Source organism: Excalfactoria chinensis, chromosome 4 (assembly GCF_039878825.1).
Source record: "Excalfactoria chinensis isolate bCotChi1 chromosome 4, bCotChi1.hap2, whole genome shotgun sequence".
NCBI lineage: Eukaryota > Metazoa > Chordata > Aves > Galliformes > Phasianidae > Excalfactoria > Excalfactoria chinensis.
In genome coordinates this window covers 16,073,206-16,091,997 of record NC_092828.1, presented here as the reverse complement: position 1 = coordinate 16,091,997, position 18,792 = coordinate 16,073,206, and the positions used below count along the sequence as shown (strand labels likewise).

The window sequence follows — 18,792 nt, the reverse complement described above, 5'->3', positions numbered from 1 at the left end:
TCATTCCACTTCCCATGTGCTAGGAGAAAAAGATACGTCTCCTACACTGACAGATGAGCTTTATTGTAGAAATAAGCTTTTGTGCCAGAGAGGCAAGATTATCAGCAGGGACAGCATTCTAGATCTTCACACATTATTTTGGCATCGCTGCACTGGGTAATAAAAGCATCTGCTGACAATTGTTAGTTTTTGCCACTCATTACAATTTTCAGACAGGAAATACTTGAAACTTGAATTAGAGGTGATCATTTGCATTTGTTCCATGAATCTAAGTCTTAATTGTGTTTAATACAATCAGAAACTAGAGTTCTTCCATTTGATACTGGTCACTTGTATGTGGTTTTAGGTCATTTTTATATCTCCTGTCAAGAAAAGGAAAATAAAGTAGTAAGTAATCTGTCATGCATTCTACCTTTAAAGAGATCTGAACCAGGCAGCTTTTCAGATGATACGGTGCTTTAATTTGAATGAGATAACATACTTTGTGTGTGCTGGTGTAAGCCGTAACAAATTATTATTGAGAGTTAGGTGTCTTCATCATGAAGGAAGGAATAACTGGTGTGACATACTAAAGACCATTTTTTCTTTTTTAGTTTTCTGCCTTAAATGTTCTTAAGACCTGTTTGTGTAACTTTAGGACGGAGGGTAATCATGTAATAAAAATATTTTATAAAACAGAGTTGAATAGTCATTCCCTTGATTCATTTTCTGGGGGAACTGAATCTGATAGGGTACCCTTACCCAGGGAAACCCTGACTGCTTTCTTGTGTTGAATACGCTGCTGTCTGTTAGGGGAAATATTTCATCATGATTTTCAATAGTCTGGACAAGAGTACCGTACTGCAGCTGGTATTAAACAGAATTTGAAATTACACCTTATCTCTGAATTTTTCAACTTGAAAATTTAGCACCTGCTGCATAGTAGGAGGGTATCAAGACTTCATTAAGTAGCCTTAGTTATTAATCCTTGAATTCTGCCTTGATTTTTGTCTTTCAGAGCTAGACAAAATAATTCCTTACATGTAAGCTGCACTGTGAAAAGTTGTCACAAACAGCTTGAGAAAAGCTGTCTGTATGTTTGTTTGTATATATTCTGCAGCCCAGTATATGCATACATAGATTTAGAGGTGGTTGATGGAAAATTAACGTACTGTGTCTCTCATAAGTCTCACTGTGCCTTTTAAGTGTGCAAAATGGAAGATACGGCAGAAGCTAAAATAATTTTTTACCTTTTTTTTTTTTTTCTACCCAATATGTTTTAAATGCAAAACATTTACCTCTATTAATCATGTGCTTGGAAAAATATGTTGGCTAAATTTCACCCCTATATCATATTTCCTTCTTCACTGGAAGGATCTCTTTTGTGTATGTGACATTTTGTGTTATTTTTGATGTTGTCACTTTCCTACTTATGAAAACAATCCTTCTCTTCAAAACCTTTGGTTTTTATATCAGTGTTGGCCAATTCTCCGTAAAACACAGGTTGTTTTGTTTTCCCCTTCAAGAAAATGTAAAGATAATATGGTTTAATAGTATATATACAATATTATAATATTCATGCATTACCTTATTACTGGAAACTTCCTAAAATGTGGGAATTGTAACTGGGAATAGCTAGAAAAGAACTGTGGATGTTCCTGTGAAAGAGAATATTTAATCCATGGTAGAACTGTGAAATAGGTACTGTTTCCTTCAAATATCTCCTGTTAAATGATTACGTCAGTAGTAACAGAGCTCTGATGTGTGTGTCTGTGGGAGGTAAAGCGAAGGGAAAAAGGTGCTGAAATTTGACTTTTTCTGCCTATGTGCTTATTGCCTTCAAAACGGGGAGTACGTGTGCAGAATGGTTTCTGGCCTTCAACACTGCTGGCAAAAGCTGGAGTGCTCAAGTGTCTGCTCTTTCAGACATAACAGAAACACCCTCCCAATTCTCCAACAGTGCGTCTCTATTCAAACCTCAAAGCTGTTCTCAGTGCTGTTGTTCTCTCTGAAGAAATCATGGGTTTGTTTTCCTGCTGCATTCTTTCCCTCTTAATACAAAGAAGTTTAGAATTAGATATGAAGGAAACTTCATTCAGTGACCTAGAAAGAGTAGAAACAAAGAAGAAATATTTACTTTTACTACTAAAGTCTTTGTAATTTTGAAAGGAGAACATAATTACATATATGCCAGTTTGCTGGGGTAATCCACAATGCACTAAGTACTGAGAAAATTTCCAGATGCGTTTATTTTAATTTTCCAGTTTGTGTCAGTCTGTGTGTGTAGTCATTGGCATTAACATGTTATCTATTGATGCAACTACTAATTTACCAATTAACTATCATTTATAATTTTAAGCATTTTAAGTCATTTCTTCTCACCTCCCAGTGAGGGAATTGCCATTTTTATGAAGACTGCTGTATGAAAAAGATAAAATTTCATGAAAAGCTTGTTACAAGACTAAGTAAATTTTGGTTTTTTCCCAAAATGATTTTTGAGTAGTGGAGGGCAGACTATGGAAACAGTTCTGATTTATTTTAATTTTATATTTTATACAGCTTAAGGAAACCTTGCTTATATCAGGTTTGAGGAATTTCATGCTCATCTCATTAATTCAGAGTGGTGCCTTTAAAAGCAAAGAATGCTTACAGCTGGCTGCTGAAACTTCCTTACCATAAATAGGAATTCTGACTCTGTTTGTAGTTTTGTGCTCGTCTCTTAATTTATGAAAATGTAGAATTCAGAAATCCCTTATTTTGTAAACAGGTTGGTAGCAGGATCAAAATAAGAGCTTTTGTTTAACTGGAGGATGGAATGTTTGTTTATTACAGTAGAAAATGATTATACTGTGTATACATCTACTCTGGTAGGGAGAAATCAATGGCTGAGTAAGAGTAAAGAGGTCCAAGATTTTACTAGTAACCAGTGTCTGTTCCAAAAGATATTCACTGCTGTAATTTTCAGTGACTTTGCTAATGTTGTGTATTGTTATGATCTCCTGCCATGTAGTTGTAGAAATTACTTCTTGCACAAACCTGTAGCAGAGAATTTTTCATCATGTAGGTTCTTTACCTTATATAGCATTATCCAAAGTCTGTCAGCTTAACTGATGCAGTCTGTTGATCTTTGCATGGATAAGGAAGATTAGTTAATCTTTCTCTGAAGTGCCATTTGTCCTTATACATGAGGGGAGAGAGCAGGAAGAGACAGATGTGGATTTCAGTTAAATATGTAGATACCAGAAGAATTGGATATTCATTAAACTGTGAATAACAACAGAGGTTTGCCAATTATTATTTAGAATTTACTACTATACCTTGGAAAATATGCAGTCTTTTTTCACCTCATTAGTACTGATCCACATATATACGTGTGTGTGTGTGTGTGTATATATATATATATATGTAATAAACATAAACATAAAAATAATTTAAAAAGACAAATAGTTTATCAGGCAGTGGCAGTTTCTGATTTTAGTTTCTGTTGTGATGGTGTTGCAGAATGTGGACTTTGCGTTCTGCTGTTGCTGGAATTTTTTGGAAATCTTTATGAGTGATTGGAGAGTGTCAGTATTTCTTGTTTGAGTGTTACTGAACAGAGAAAATGGTGTTATAGGTATTCATGAACTTGTTTTCTACTTGAACTTTAGTTCTGGAAGCTCTGAGAGATGAGTTAGACAGGAATATTTTTCTTCAGTGTCTGCTGAGCAGTCTGTGCTGTGAAACTGAGTAGCTCAAACTATTCTGGACTGTTGGAAATACTGTAGACACTTAGTGAAGGGAAAAATTAGGGTTTCTGGTCTGGGCTGTAGCTTTTCTGTATTCCCCATAGAGCTGTGGGAGGGAGAGGTTGGATTTTTATAATGATTAGTGTATTTTTGTAGTAATTTCTTACTTTCTTTATGTCCTTCCTGAAAAGGCACGTTTTATACATTAAGAGTCCCTGATAGCTAATGTGCTCTTCCTTCATTCAGAAAGAAGGGATATTTCATTGGTACTTGAGAGCTAAATACTTTTTATGTTCCAGTAGTTATGTATATGTGTCATTCCTGTCTCCAGGATGCTTTAGGATTAACTTAAACAATCTATATTATCTTGAGACAGAAAAAGATAAGCTGTAAATAATGTGTATTCTTAACTAATATATGCATGCACTCTTAATTGCAGACAACTGGATGCAGAAACATACAGTTTTAAATTATAATGAAATAATATTGTTTTTTTAACGTGGTAAACCATAGGTAAACATAAGTATTCTTTCATTGATTTTGTTTGTTTGTTTTTCATTTGAACCAAGTAATTTTAGGGTTGGTTGTCAGACATTCAGTGTCTTTTGTCTTGTGAGGAGTTGCAGTTTGCTAATCACAGATTTGAGGAGAGGGTTTTTTTCAACTGGGCATAAGAAAATCCTTCATAATGAGAATGGTTAAGTAATGGAAGAGGTTGCACAGTTACACAGTAAAATCTCCATTCTTTGAGGTTGTTGCACTTGACTGGATGTAACAGTGGAGCAGCTGATCTGACTTAGTTGTGCTATGAGATGGAGTTGGACCATATGACCTCAACAAATCCACAACTGAAGCCCTTTTAATGGATTTCTGTTTGTTTAAATAAACTTTTATTTGGACAAATAGATAACTATATCCTGTTGGTTAAGGTTTGCCAGAGAAAAATGATTAAAATCAGTGAATAAGATGATTAAATCCCAATTGCTAAAAACCAGTAGTTCTGTTGGCACGTATTTAGAAGCAGTAAAAATAGAACAGAAATCTCCAAGCCAAACACAACTTTCTAATAAGATTGTCTTCCCCACCCCTTTTATGAGACTCTGACTAATTCAACTACAGCTGCCGTTTCTTCTAGAAGCACTCCCAGTTCCTGGAGTCCTGGCAGTTGCACCCGCTTGTGCATCAACATCTCGTACTATTTCTGAAGAGCTGCCAGACATGTCAGCGCTGCCATAATTTTTGTGCTCTTTCGATGTCTTTTACGCTTCACAGTTTTCATGTTTTAATGCCTTTGAGAGATGAACACACGAGTTGTCTTCCAAATGACTGCAGCGGGGAGGGGAATGAATCCCTGATCCCAGCAGACTGTTGTTGTTGCAAGTTGAGAAGAAGCTAACAGTTGTCACATTCAAGGTTCTGGGCTGCTTGTTTGTGTTAAGTTACTTTAATGCTTTGCTGTCTTGATACAAAACATTGTACAACTATTGTGAAAAGATGACAATTGTGTTGGCATTTCTTTTTTAAAAAAGATGTTAATTCGTGTTTCAGGACCCCTCTGGAACTGGTTTTAAGACCTATTAAGGCAAGACAAAAGGCAAAGTGTTACGTAAAAGCTGGACTAGTCACAATAAACTCATCCAAAGTGGATTTCTGTCATAGTGAAACTCTCACTTTTAATTTTGAAAGTGTGTTGTTTTTCTTTTTCCACTTAAGTGTTAAATGGAAGTAACAGATGCATCTGTGAGTTACGATTTGAATTAAAGAAATTAAAGATCACTGATAATCGTAACTACTGGATTTCCAAGGCATGCTGCCAAGACTTTTTTTCTCCCCAAGTGGGAGTTGCATGGCTTTTAAATTAAAGCTTTAAATATGAACAGTATCATTTTTCCTCCTTGCCCCAAAGACTGATGGCAAATAAGCGATGACCAACATTACATATTCTTGGATCTGTCACAGTGTCAGGACTGGATTTCACAGCCTTCTGAAAGAGCTTTAAAAATGTTCACTTTTCAGATTCCCTCTGCTGCAGTTCCTGCTCCATATGGGGCAATAAAACAACACTGTGATAAGAGATTGGTGTATATACCATAGCTTTGTTTAATTTTAATTTTCAGTGCTGCAAGGTAAATGTCAAGTGTTTCAACTATTGAAAACATGTATTAGGCATGGCATTGAGGCATGAAACATGCACCATTGTCTCTTGTACCCTATCTGACTCATCTGGCTGCAGGAGATGCTGTTGTGAAATCTTGCGGTGAACTTGTGTTTTCATTCATGTCTATTTGTGTAGTGGTACATACTATCCTCATGTACTGGGTTTTTGTTTTTGCCAGAATTGTTAATGTTGCAGTAGATTTAAGTATTTTTTTCTATTCCAACTTGCTAAAACAGTGCTTTTAATTGGATTCACTAATTCGCTTTCAACTGTGAAGGTTTCCTATATTACCAAAGGAATTAAAACTTTTTCTCGTCATAATGTCTGAGAAGTTTTGAATAATAATACAGTGCAAATATTGGATGGGTAAGGAGGCAGAAATATTTTTAGCAGTGATAGAGTTTGTTCAGAACTGCTAACGCTGATGGATGCTTTCTGTGATCTTTGAAGCTACACTGTATCTGCAGAACATCTGAAGTTAGGAACTGCAACTCCTGTGTCACTTAACAGTTAATAAAGCAAATTAATAACTATGGTCTCCTGTTCTGAAAATGGAAGATCTGAAAATCTGTGCTCCAAGTTTTCACCGTCTTTTATTTGGGATTTTCAGCAGGGGCTTTGTTGTTTTTTTTTCCAGTCATGTTGATGGAAACTTTCAGTTGTCTGCTGTATTTTTAGGATCTTGTTTTGCTGCTTTTGGTAGACATTGGAGAAGTATTAAAATGTGACTGAACATTATGACATGAAGTTAAAGTGCATGGTACTTTATAATGAGCAAATGTAAAATGAGCAGCTGTAGTCTATTTGGATACTATGGTAAAAATGTCTTCAACTGTACCCTTACTGTGCTGCAAACTGATAGGATATTTCAAGTAACACGTTTGCTGTTCATATTCCTCTTTCTGGTTAAAATATTGATTTGCAATTTTTGAAAGATAGGATTATATCAGAAAAATGAGAAATGCATTGTATGGTGTTTTAGGGCAGTCTGAAAATTATCTGAGACAATTTCGATGTAATCTTGAATCATGTATGTATATACTTAATGGGTATTTTGTGATTAAAGTAATGTCTTAATTTTTCTCTGCAGGGACCTTAAGAACAACCTTATAAGTACAATAGATCCAGGAGCTTTTCTGGGGCTTTCATCTCTGAAAAGACTGTAAGTAGTGTATCTGGCCTATCAGTTTAAAAAATAGACAACAAAATAACTCAGAGAGTAAAGTCTTAAGTAAATACCTCTCTATTAAAAAGTATATATATATATGCTTTAAAATGGAACGTGTATATATTGAGAGTTTTTCTGTCTAAATATATACACATTTACATCTATATGTAAATAGAAGAACGAAGTTCTTGATCTGACAGAAGATCATCTGCTGTTTGTGGCTTGGTAGTCTCACTTGATCTTATTGGTAGTCTCTCTTGTGTTATTATTCCTCTCTTTTTGTATTTCTGTGACTTCAGACATCACTGGGTAAATGTTCAGTCAGATCTTTGATGCCATCAAGTGTTGCTTTGTTGAATGTTAAATCTCTCATGGTTTTGTTTTTTTACTTCAAAAGGTCATAGTGGAACACTGAGTCCCTTGCTATTAATATTACACTGTAGCAACAGTGCTGCTAATGCTGCATTATTGAAGGTTGTGCCAATGTTTCCATTAACACATTTCTGGAGGATTTATACCTTGGATGTAAAACCTGTTTCAGATGAAACTTGAAAAACAGGATGTCAGCACGACAGCTTTTCTTAGACTTCCAATTTTCCAAATATCTGGAACAGCTTTTACAGCATGGAAGTCTTAGTGATTTTTATTTTTTAATTTTGCCATTTTCCCTCTTATATTTTCGTCACGTGTGTTTGTTGTTGTTGTTGTTGTCTAGGTGGTCTGGTGAGATTTGTTTGTAATTGCTTTTCTAATAACCTCAGAAATAAAACTGAAGGACTGACTATGGTCTTCTTGAAGCTTAAGTTTTGTTCAAGAGCTATTGGCAATTTTAAGATCTACATTATAAATAATGTCATATATATTAATATAAATATAGACATCACATCTGTGTGTCTTAAAAGAACTGATATAAATATTTTGGCATGTCAAACAATTAACTGAAGTAGCACGTGAATATACTGTACAAATGCAAAAATATGCTTTGTTGTGAAACAAGCAAAGTTTTTTAAGTAAGAAGAGACTTAAAAGCTCTCTTAGCTCCATTTGAGCAAACCGTTACTGCTTTAGAAATGGGGTAAAGATGGGGTCTGCATGTGTCTGCATTTGTACATCCATACACCTGTGCCTTTTGATTTTTTGCTGGAAAAGCCTGATTGTGTATATGGTACATTCCATTATTCATGAATTTTAGGTAGAAGAATTCGGTTTGTAGACTGTATGGCATCTTGAAAGTAGTTTATTCTCATGCTTTACATTCTTCTTATTTGTAGAGACTTAACTAATAACAGAATAGGCTGCCTGAATGCAGACGTATTTAAAGGACTTGTAAATCTTATTAGACTGTGAGTATAATTTTGTTGTATATTATTTCATATAAGCGTTTTTCTCCTGCAAGTTCAACCTCTGTTTCAGTGGGACTCATGTGTTTTAAGTGAGTGACTGAAAGACATGGAGCCTGAGATATATAATATAGTTTTCACTTAAGTTTTGCTATGACAAACGTTATGTTATTACAACATGTTAGTTATAATCTTCACTGTGAACAGTGAAATTATCCTTGAACTTGAAATGTATAATGAACGTAGAATGTCCTGGGTTGAAAAGGACTATAATTATCATCTAGTTTCAGGCCCCTGTTATGTGCAGTGTCACCAGCCACCAGACCAGGATGCCCAGAGCCACATCCAGCCTGGCCTTTAATGCACCCAGGGCTGAACGTTTGTTGGTTGTTGCTTTAGTAAAGTACTTGCTATCAAATCTTGCTTCCTTCCAGTCTTAAAATTCTTGAGCTAAAAATCTATTCGGAAACAATTTTTTTAGTGATTATTATTATTATTATTTTTTTTTTTTTGCAAGACTGTGAAATTTTAATTGATTCTTAATCGTGTGAACTACAGCACCGTGCTATAATAGTATCATGTATGTTTTAAAAATAATGCTGTGTTGAGGAGGGAATTTTTATACATGTAAATTTCAAATGTCAATCTCTGGAATGTGAGTTGAAATAATTTTACTTCTATTTCTTAGAAATCTTTCTGGAAATCTGTTTTCTACACTTACGCAGGGAACATTTGATCATCTTGGTTCGCTAAAGTCTCTGTAAGTACTTACTGCATCTGATTTTAAAATGTGTGATCATTTTTTCTCCAAAAAAAAAACCCTTATTGTATTCATGAAGCATGCTTGTATTTTCTTGGAATTGCCCTTTGTTTGAACCAAAAATAGCTGAAATGAATTACATAATATTACAGATTTTGAATGAGAGATTTTCACACTATATGAGTACTCTCACTAGCAAAATATATATACTTTCTGTGTAAGTGCATGGAAAATGTACATACAAATGTTTGGCTATTTAACTACCTTCCAGAAATGCACAATATTTCTTATATCGGGGTAAGAGAAGAGATTTATACCAACTTCAGAGCTTGAGGAAGTTTCACTTTGTGTAACTTATTACTTTTGTCTTAAATTACATCATACACTGTTTTTTTTAATCAAGAGAACAAATATTTCTAAGGAAAATCTTAGTCTTACCTTGAAGCATGGTAGTTTTGTTACACATACTGGTGGCTACATCTCAACCTCACTCATTATTTTTCTCTTCTTTAATTTTGAGTTCTGTGTAAGAAAGGAAGTTTAAAATGTTGTCAGTGCTTATGATTAGCTTGCATTTTTTCCTGATAATCATTTACTCATCCACTGTACTCAGATTCCTGGCTTTGATACTGAGGAAATTTATTGTATATAAAAATGAATGTTTCCTTTCTTCCTCCTGCTCCTTTTAATTGTTAACAAGCTGTTACTACTGATTTTCCTTCTAAATTGTATACAAAAAGAGTGTTATCCAAGAACATCACGGATTTGGTAAGACAATCTGAAAATAACTGTTGCTATTAAAATTGTATTTCTGGTGGAATTCCTGTGAACAAAGACTAAATATAGTTTCACATGGATGCTGATTTAATATTTCAAGGGCTCTGCCTGTGATGTTCTTGTTCTCCAGACCTTTGCAAAAATAAAAATTAGACTTTAAATAGAGATAAAAACAGTGTAGACAAAATGGTCCATTTTAGTGCATTTTGACTGTTTCTAAACAGGTGGACTGTTAATGCTCTCTTTGAATTTAGCTGACTGCAACAGCCACTAATGGAAGGTTTGTTTGATGCTTTTAATAGGAAATATTAAGCAACATGTAGAAGATTGTATTAATCAGTGAAAAACCTTATATGATTTGCATGTAGAGCAGAATAATCTTTAAGGCTGTGTGAGTAGTGCCTTGTAAGAGAAATAAGCGAGAGGCTATTATTGTATTTTTGTTGAATTTTAATGTTAAAGCATCAGATTGCTATAATAGCCTTTTGCCATTGAAGTGTGCATATTCAAGGAGTTCCTTGTTAGGTTTGCTAAATAATGTAAACTCCCTCAGCTGAAGAAATTACTAGAAATTTCATACACAGGCATGGCATATTATCTGTATGGGGGCGATTACTTTCCTGGGGGGCATGTGCTTTTGTGTTGACACCACAGCTTGCAAAGTGTTAGAACAGCTACCGCACATAGTAGCAGGCCATGCAGCTGTGTTCTGGGGTTTGGTTGTCTGCTGCCTGCACGTCTGCGACTATGTTAGGCCATCTGCAGCTGTTCCTGTAAAGCTTTCAGACATCTGAGTGTTCCATTTCATCACTGTGAATACTCATTTTGCATTGCAGAGAATTTCAGACTGATTATCTTCTTTGTGATTGTAACATACTCTGGATGCATCAATGGCTAAGGGAAAGAAATATAACTGTTCGTGAGACTAAGTGTGCCTATCCCAAGTCACTTCAGTCGCAGACAGTGACTGGTGTTAAGCAAGAGCTTCTAACCTGTGGTAAGCACTTCTGACAACTGGTCCTTGTTTTCTGATTCATTCCCTATTCTGTTAATGTTTTGCTGACTTTATTTATCTGAAATTCAGATAATGAAATTATTATACTTTTCCAAGGACTCATCTTTATTCCTCTTCCAGTCTTGCTTGCTTTCATAAATAAGTCTGTGATTCTGCCGTGTATGTATGCCTACCTATAATGTTCAATTCTAATTCTATGAAATTATGAAGAAATACATAGGCATATTTTTCACTGTTTTGTATTCATTCTTCTAAATGTGGACTATGAAAATATTTCTGAATTTAAAGGAATATATATTTTGAGAAAGAATGTGATGAGTTTGAATTTCTGATGCATCAAACATCAGCTTACTGTGTGATTATATCAATAGTACAGAATTGATTAATGTTTTTACTCTTCTGAAAAATGCTTACGTGACATATTTCTGGTTATTAATTGTTCTTTTATTTCTTGAATTTTAGAACCTCCTCTTGAATTACCGTCTTTCTATATGACTCCATCTCACCGCCAGGTTGTTTTTGAAGGAGACAGTCTGCCTTTCCAATGTATGGCTTCATATATTGATCAGGACATGCAAGTCTTATGGTATCAAGATGGAAAAATTGTGGAAACAGATGAGTCCCAGGGTATTTTTGTTGAAAAAAATATGATTCATAACTGCTCACTGATTGCCAGGTAAAAGTCTGCAGAGGAATTTTATTTCTTCAGTCTTGTTCCTTGCTCTGATTTGGTGACTATTACAAGGACTAGTAAGGCCCACAAAGACTAAACATGTGTAGGCAGAAACTTTCCCCATCAGGTACATAGTCTGTAACTATCTAATCTTACATTAACGACTAATTAATTAACTACTAATCTTATAGTAACTGTTTTGGTCATTGTTACTACCTATTAAGGAGGGAACTCTAGAGATCATGCAGTTGAAACCCCCCCCTACCTAGCCCTGTTTGAAACAGTTAGAGTTGATTATCCAGGGCTGTTGCAATTGTATTTTGAGAAACTATAAAGATTTCCTAATGCAGTTAATATTAAATAATAGTTTGTGGTAGGACATATTTGTTGTCTTAATATGTTAAAATCACAAAAACAAGTCTTTTAAGTAAACACATGGAATTCTTCCATCTTCTTTATGACTACACCACATTTGGTAATACAGAAGTTCTCCAACAGACACTTAGATATGTATAAGTATTATTTATTCCACTTAAAGCAAATTTTTAACTCTTTCATCATTTACAGAGTGATTATGTATCTAGTAAATGTATTAGTAAATTAGAGTTTTATCACAAATTATGCACTTAGGTAATTATCTTAGTTTGACATTTCTGCAGCAGCTCTTAAGAGCAGTGGTAATTGGGACTTCCTATCTCTTTGTTCAGAAATTGAGAAGCATTTTCTTGTAGCTTTTCTTTTTCTCTCCTGCCTTAGCATAAATGAGAGCTAGAAGAATAGCAAATATTTCTTTGTTAATTACAGTGCAGTTGTTCATGGGTAACTTTCAGGATCCCAGTTTTATATAACTAGTTGCTTTTTCCATTGTGTATCTGTGCTTTATTTGTTTTGATGAAAAATTAAGTAAATTGTTGCAAGATTGTTGATATTTGTTTGCTTATTCTGTCTTTCCAGTGCACTGACAATCTCAAACATTCAGGCTGGCTCCACAGGGAATTGGGGCTGCCACGTACAAACCAGACGTGGAAATAATACGAGGACAGTAGACATTGTGGTATTAGAAAGTTCTGCACAGTACTGCCCTCCAGAGAGAGTTGTGAACAATAAAGGAGATTTCAGGTTGGTATTTAATTGAACTGTTTTGCCTTAAAGACACATACCTGGATGTTCATTTGTAAATTATATGTAATAGATTTCTAGCTATTCTAGATTATTATATGTTGAAGTGCACACAACTGAATTAGTAAATTCTGATCTTGTTAACTTGAGTCTTTGGAATAGATGGAAAGTAAACTATGATATTCTGATATATATAAACTCTTGGAATAAAACTTTTTAGAAGAGCTGCTAATTGGAGTATGTACTGATGGGGGTGAATTTTCCACCAAGTTGTCTCTTTATTTTGAAAATACTTCTGCTCCCATACAACAAAATAACTATGTAAGAAACATGTAATATTAGAAAATGTGAATGCTGCTTCCTTTTTACGACTTTTGGAACTGCAGAGCTAGCTCTGATATTCCATTGTGCTGGATATTGCAGAGTATTTTGTCTTTTGTTCTTACCTCTTCACCTGTTTTCCCTTTTCTGATCTTTCTGCTGCTGGTCACTCTTAACAACACGTTACTCCTGGAGGTGCCAGGTAGCTTCTGTATAGATTCTCTGTATGTAAGGTAATTCCCTTTATAATACTCTGTGTTGTACCTCCCTACAGTAGTTTCGACACATAATTGGTTTGTCACAACTTAATTTGTTACTACTATTTGTAAGATTTCTTAACTATAATGCAACTGCTTTTCATTTGTGTTTGTTTATGTTGCTTGCCTATGCTAATCTTCTGTCTGATCTTCCATGTATATTTACAAACTTTTGTTCCTTTCTCTATGTACATTAGAGTTCTTCAAAGTCGTCATCTTTCTATAGAAATAAGATATTTTAAGGAATGAAAAGCAAGTTAAAGCATATTACTGGGACATAGTTTATAGGGGGAAAAAAGGAGAAGTTTTCAAGTGCAGAAGGCCTTCTCCAGTTGTAGCAAAAATTCAGATGAAGAACTAACTCAGAATATTTGTGTTGAGTTCATCTTGTTCATCATATGGATGATTTTGAGAAGAGAAGTAGTGGGTTTCTGGGTACTAAGGAAGTGTTATTAAGGGAAGAAACTTTTAAGTATACTTGCCACACAAAAGCAATTTGAAATTACTGAAGAGTTTTGCTTTCACATTGTAATGAATTATTTATTTAGGAAACGCTGAACATCCTCATTTTACACTGTGTTGGCTCATACTGAGGGGATGAGCACTGCGTTAGCAAATGAGAACTTCCTGCTTAAGATAAAAGGTGAAGAAAGTCAAGAGGTGGATGCTGTATTCATCAAAGGGCATATGCATCTATTTAAATCACTTATGCATTTTTTTTTTATGATGCAAGTGTGAATTGTTCTTCTTTGATTTGCCATTAGAGGTGAAAACAGATGGTAAGAGCCTGTTTCAAAGTGTTTTCCATTAAATTAACCTGTGCTGTTTGGTGACTGTTCAGTGTAATAGGCTTTACCCCCTCTAGAATTCAGTGGAAAGAAATAAGATTTCAGGAAATGTTCAGCTTATCGAAAGCTTCACTCTGTCTGGGTTTACTATAACGGTCTTCTGTTTGTAGTTTAGGTAGTGTAATAATAAAGGGTAATTTTTTACTTTTGAGGCCATATGGAAATAAGACTTTGACTAGCGAGAAAATGGTTCTGAGCAGATGGTTGTAAATGATTGTAGGTGAATGTGATGTTATAGTTTTTTAGTTGGAACTGGGAAGTCATTTTAGCTTGGAAGCAGCTTCAGAACTGGCAGCTAGATTTTTATCCTTTAGAAATGAGACAGCATATAGTAGCGATGGAGACATTTTTGTCTTCAGTGTCTTTGGTGCAGTAATAATAGTTCAGCGTAAGTTCATACAGATTGGGGGAAAACAGTGTTTATCATGGGAATGTTTTCTTCTGTTGTTTATTTGTTTTGTTTTTTTTTCTTATGTTCATCCTTTTAGGCTTTAGCTGAAATATGTTACAGTCTATGAATGAATAGACAATAGAATTTACATGTTAAAATATAACCTATTGCTTCTGCTTCAGTAAATCCTTCAACTGTGGTGTGTAGTGTAAGTTTACTCTAGTAGTTGATAGAAGTCTGTCAGAAATGTAATTATTATCCTTTTGAAAACCGTTAGTGGGCTTAATGTTAAAATTGTAATAGTCATGTTGAAGTTAGAGAATTACCATGATGTGATAATTAAAAAAGATCACCTGTAAGCTAATGAAGTTATGATAACAAAACACGTTATTACAAAAAGTTACTGCTTAAAGAAATAAATGGTTTCAAAATAGAATTAACATGCATGAAAGAAAGAATGCTTCTGTAACCTCATTGTCTATCTTTTTCTCCTGAAATGAAATTACAGTACTTAAATGCTAACGAATCATATTTTCTCCCACAGATATCTACTTTCATGTGTATATGATAAATTTTGAGCACCTAATTATATACAGTGATAAAATAAGAGAGTTAATACAATCCAAATCTGCAGTTCTGCTAGCAGTTGGTTGAAGTGTGAAAGATGTTGATGGCTCACAAGAAATGGTGAACACTGCCAGGCTTGCTTAGGTGCCTCACCTCGTGGATGTACTGGAGTGGAGCAGTTCATGTCTGAGAATGGTTCAGGTTAACATTCACTATGGAAAAACAGGGAATTAGGGAAGCATAATTGGAGCTGGAATCAGTTCCCACTGCTAGGCTGTGCCTGTACATAGGATGCTCTGAATGAAACAATAAGGGCCTTGGTGTCCCATCGTGTGCTCCCAGTGACTGTTCTTAATTGCATTGATCTGTATGTGTGAACTTAAGGCGGGAAGCATGGAAGCTTTAATTGTCCCTCCATTCATATCCAGTTTATCATAGAAACATAAAATGGCTTATGTTGGAAGGGGCCTGCTTTGCAGGGGGACTGGACTCTAGCTTAGCAATGACGCTTAGAAATATAATAGCAAAATGTAGTAATTAAAACTATTTCTGAAAGACTTTATTTGAGTTAATGTTTTTTTACTTTGTTTTTTCCTCATTTCTAATGTTTTAGCACTAAGTGTGAGTAGTTATGAAAGGATTTGAATATATTATTTTTTTCATTGAAAATATTTTTCCAGTTTTAAAGGATGTGTCATACAACATGTGACAGGATTGGGAGTAATGCTGTGTATTCAGTCAAAACTGAGATAGCTGTGCTTCAACTTAAAAGACTTTGGAAAAATACAGCTCTTAGAAAACTATATTTTTTTTTTTTAGAGAAATGGTTGTTTTTTGAATCTTCACGTCAGTGTATCTGGAGAACATACTCTTGGTGTGCTGGAAGTTGAGTCTTGGCTGTATTTGAGATATTGGTGGGCCTGTGTTGTCTAGTTGTTAGTAGCTGCACCAGCTCAGTAATCACTTGTCTTTTTTTTTTTTTTTTGTGGGTTTGGTTTTTTTTTGGTTTTTTGTTTTGTTTTGTTTTTCCTTCATTCCCTGTGAGCTTTTTTTGATCCTTTAACTTGTACTTTCTCCCAGATGTACTACTGCACTATGCTTTGGTTTGTCCACACAGCAATTTCAGAGACTTTTCAGAGACTTCAGACATGTTTACATGTTCTGGCTAACTTGCATGTTATTCTCTTTTCTATTCCTCACTTCCCACCAGATCCATGATTTGTTCAGTCTGTAAACAGTTGGCCAGACATAATCCAATAGTGTTATTGTATTGCAGTTTAATTTCCTGTATTTATTCTTATATTTACTTAAATAAAAATAAGCATCTACAGATAAAAGACACAATGAAATTACAGAAGAAAAATGGAGAATATTAAAGCTTCCTTAAAATACTTAGTTCTATGTCGTGTTAGTAAAAGGAGTCCTTTACAAATTTCTTAACACTGAGAGCACTTGATTCTCACATGAATTTCTAACTGCTAAGTGTTTGGCTGGGATATGAGTTGGTGGTTGTACTACTACCACTGTTTCTTTATCACTTTGAATGTAGTCCTCTGTTCATCTGCAGTTTAGCATTAGTATGAATGCAGTATATGCAAACAGGACAAATAGAATGTGTGCAGGACTTGCTACTGTATATAACAATTATGTAGATGGTACTTTTTTTTCATTAAGTAGGCTAGTTTTATTTAAAAGAAAAACAAAAACAAAAAAAACCAACACATAATGACAGCAAAAACCACTTGTAAACTGTTGCTAGTAGTTAGCAATTTACTCTTTCTATCAATACAAGCTCTGGGACTAAAGGATAGAGCACAGCCCTACAAAAAAGAACTTGGGGGTACTGGTGGGTGACAAGCTGGACACGAGCCAGCAGTGTGCCCTAGGCTGCAACAAAAGGAGCATGGCCAGCAGGGTGAGGGAGGTCCTGCACTTCTCTGTGCTGGTGAGACCTCACCTGGGGTTCTGCATTTGGATGTGGAGCCCTAAGTGCAAGAGAGGCCTGTTTGAGGAGGGCCACAAATATGATCCAAGGGATGGGACATCATCATGGAGAAGAGAAGGCTTGGGGGAGACCTGATAGCAACCTTTCGGTATTTATAGGAGGACTGCAAGAAATAAGAGGACAGGCTCTTGATCCCCTGTGACTAGGACAAGGGGAAATGGTTTCAAATGAAAAGAAGGGGATATTTGGATTGTATATAAGAAAAAAAGTTTATTGTAATAAAGAGCGGTGAGTCACTTGCGCAGGTTGCCCAGAGATGTGGTGGATGCACCATCCTTGGAGAGGTGTTCAGTCAGGCTGAATGGGACTCTGAACAGTGTGATCTAGCTGTGTGACATCCCTGTTCATTGCAAGGGAGTTGGACTAGATGACTTGTAAAGGTCCCCTCCAATTCAAACGACTGTATGATTTTTTGAGCACCTTTTTCACATCATCTGCAAACTCAAGAAAGTATGAAAAAAATATGCTAGCATTAGTACTCATTTTGTTAATAGTGCTCAAATATGAACAGCTTGAAAATACTGAAGGTGGGCCAAGGTGGCCCTTTAAGTAGTTTAGTGATACTTAATTTTGAGTGTCTCTTTATTTCATGTTGTAGTGCTTAATCCTTTTATTTACTTGTCATGTAAATTTCCTTTTCTTTTTTTATTTGTATTTTTTGCTTTTGACTCCCCAGGTGGCCTCGAACATTGGCAGGCATCACAGCATACCTGCTGTGTACACGTTACTCTGCTGGCAGTGGGATATATCCTGGCAATTCGCAAGATGAGAGAAGAGCTTGGCGCAGATGTGACAGAGGAGGATACTGGGCAGAGGAGGATTATTCTAGGTGCCAATATGCAAATGATGTGACTCGAGTTCTTTACATGTTCAATCAGGTAATCTGCATTTCTATAATATCAAATTTTTGATGAAAATAAAGACTTTGAAGCCTGTCTTTTCTTTTAAACATGTAGTGGACTAGCTGATTTATGATAAATGGGTGTCTTCTGAGTACAGTGGAACCTGTAGATTTATGTCAAGAGTGATTTATTTTGGGTGCCCTCAGATTAAACGCATGAGGAAAAGTGTATTCTTGTGTGTTTGTGTAAAGCATAGAGAGAATTGAATGGTACATGTCTATATTCTACAAAAAACATTTTTATTTTTAACAGAGAAAAGTTTTTGTAATTATATTACTACAGTGCGGACAATTTCTGCTCAGCCTCTGGCACTGTGTACAGTCAACAAAGTACAGTTGGAAAGAGTAATGTAGTGAGATAACAATGGTACAAACAGAGAAGGAATGCTCACCTGTATCTGAAAATGTAGGCTTGCAATGAAAAGCTTCACAAAGGAGGGATCTCCAGAAAGAGATATTTCCTCAGTGGCAGTCAGCCCTTCAGTGGGGTCCAGGAGAGGTGCAGCCAGGCTCCACCCCTTCCAGTCACACAGGTGAATTGCCTTCACCTGTGCTCCCATGGCTGACTCAGTCCTTGCCTCAGGTGATCAATCCGTGTTTCAGGCTGTGACTCAGTGGTTCCCATACACACAGTAAACCTATAATTGTTTTTGTGCATAATGGGAGTTAACTAGGGAAATTAACAAGACTTCTCTAATCTGATAGAACTTATCAAAATAAAGTTGTTTTGTTGTTTTTTTTTTAGCATAGTTATGAAATATTTCCATTTCAAACTCTTTTTGAGA

At 35.3% G+C, this 18,792-nt stretch overlaps 1 protein-coding gene across 1 annotated transcript in view; it reads left to right on the top strand.

The window, feature by feature from the left end:
• Positions 1 to 18,792, top strand: part of ADGRA3 (adhesion G protein-coupled receptor A3) — a 51,369-nt gene that overhangs the window by 14,077 nt on the left and 18,500 nt on the right. The window contains exons 3-9 of the mRNA XM_072335785.1: positions 6,956 to 7,027; positions 8,305 to 8,376; positions 9,062 to 9,133; positions 10,747 to 10,907; positions 11,388 to 11,601; positions 12,553 to 12,717; positions 17,783 to 17,984. Coding sequence (XP_072191886.1) covers positions 6,956 to 7,027; positions 8,305 to 8,376; positions 9,062 to 9,133; positions 10,747 to 10,907; positions 11,388 to 11,601; positions 12,553 to 12,717; positions 17,783 to 17,984 — 958 coding nt within the window. The remainder of the gene's footprint in view (positions 1 to 6,955; positions 7,028 to 8,304; positions 8,377 to 9,061; positions 9,134 to 10,746; positions 10,908 to 11,387; positions 11,602 to 12,552; positions 12,718 to 17,782; positions 17,985 to 18,792) is intronic.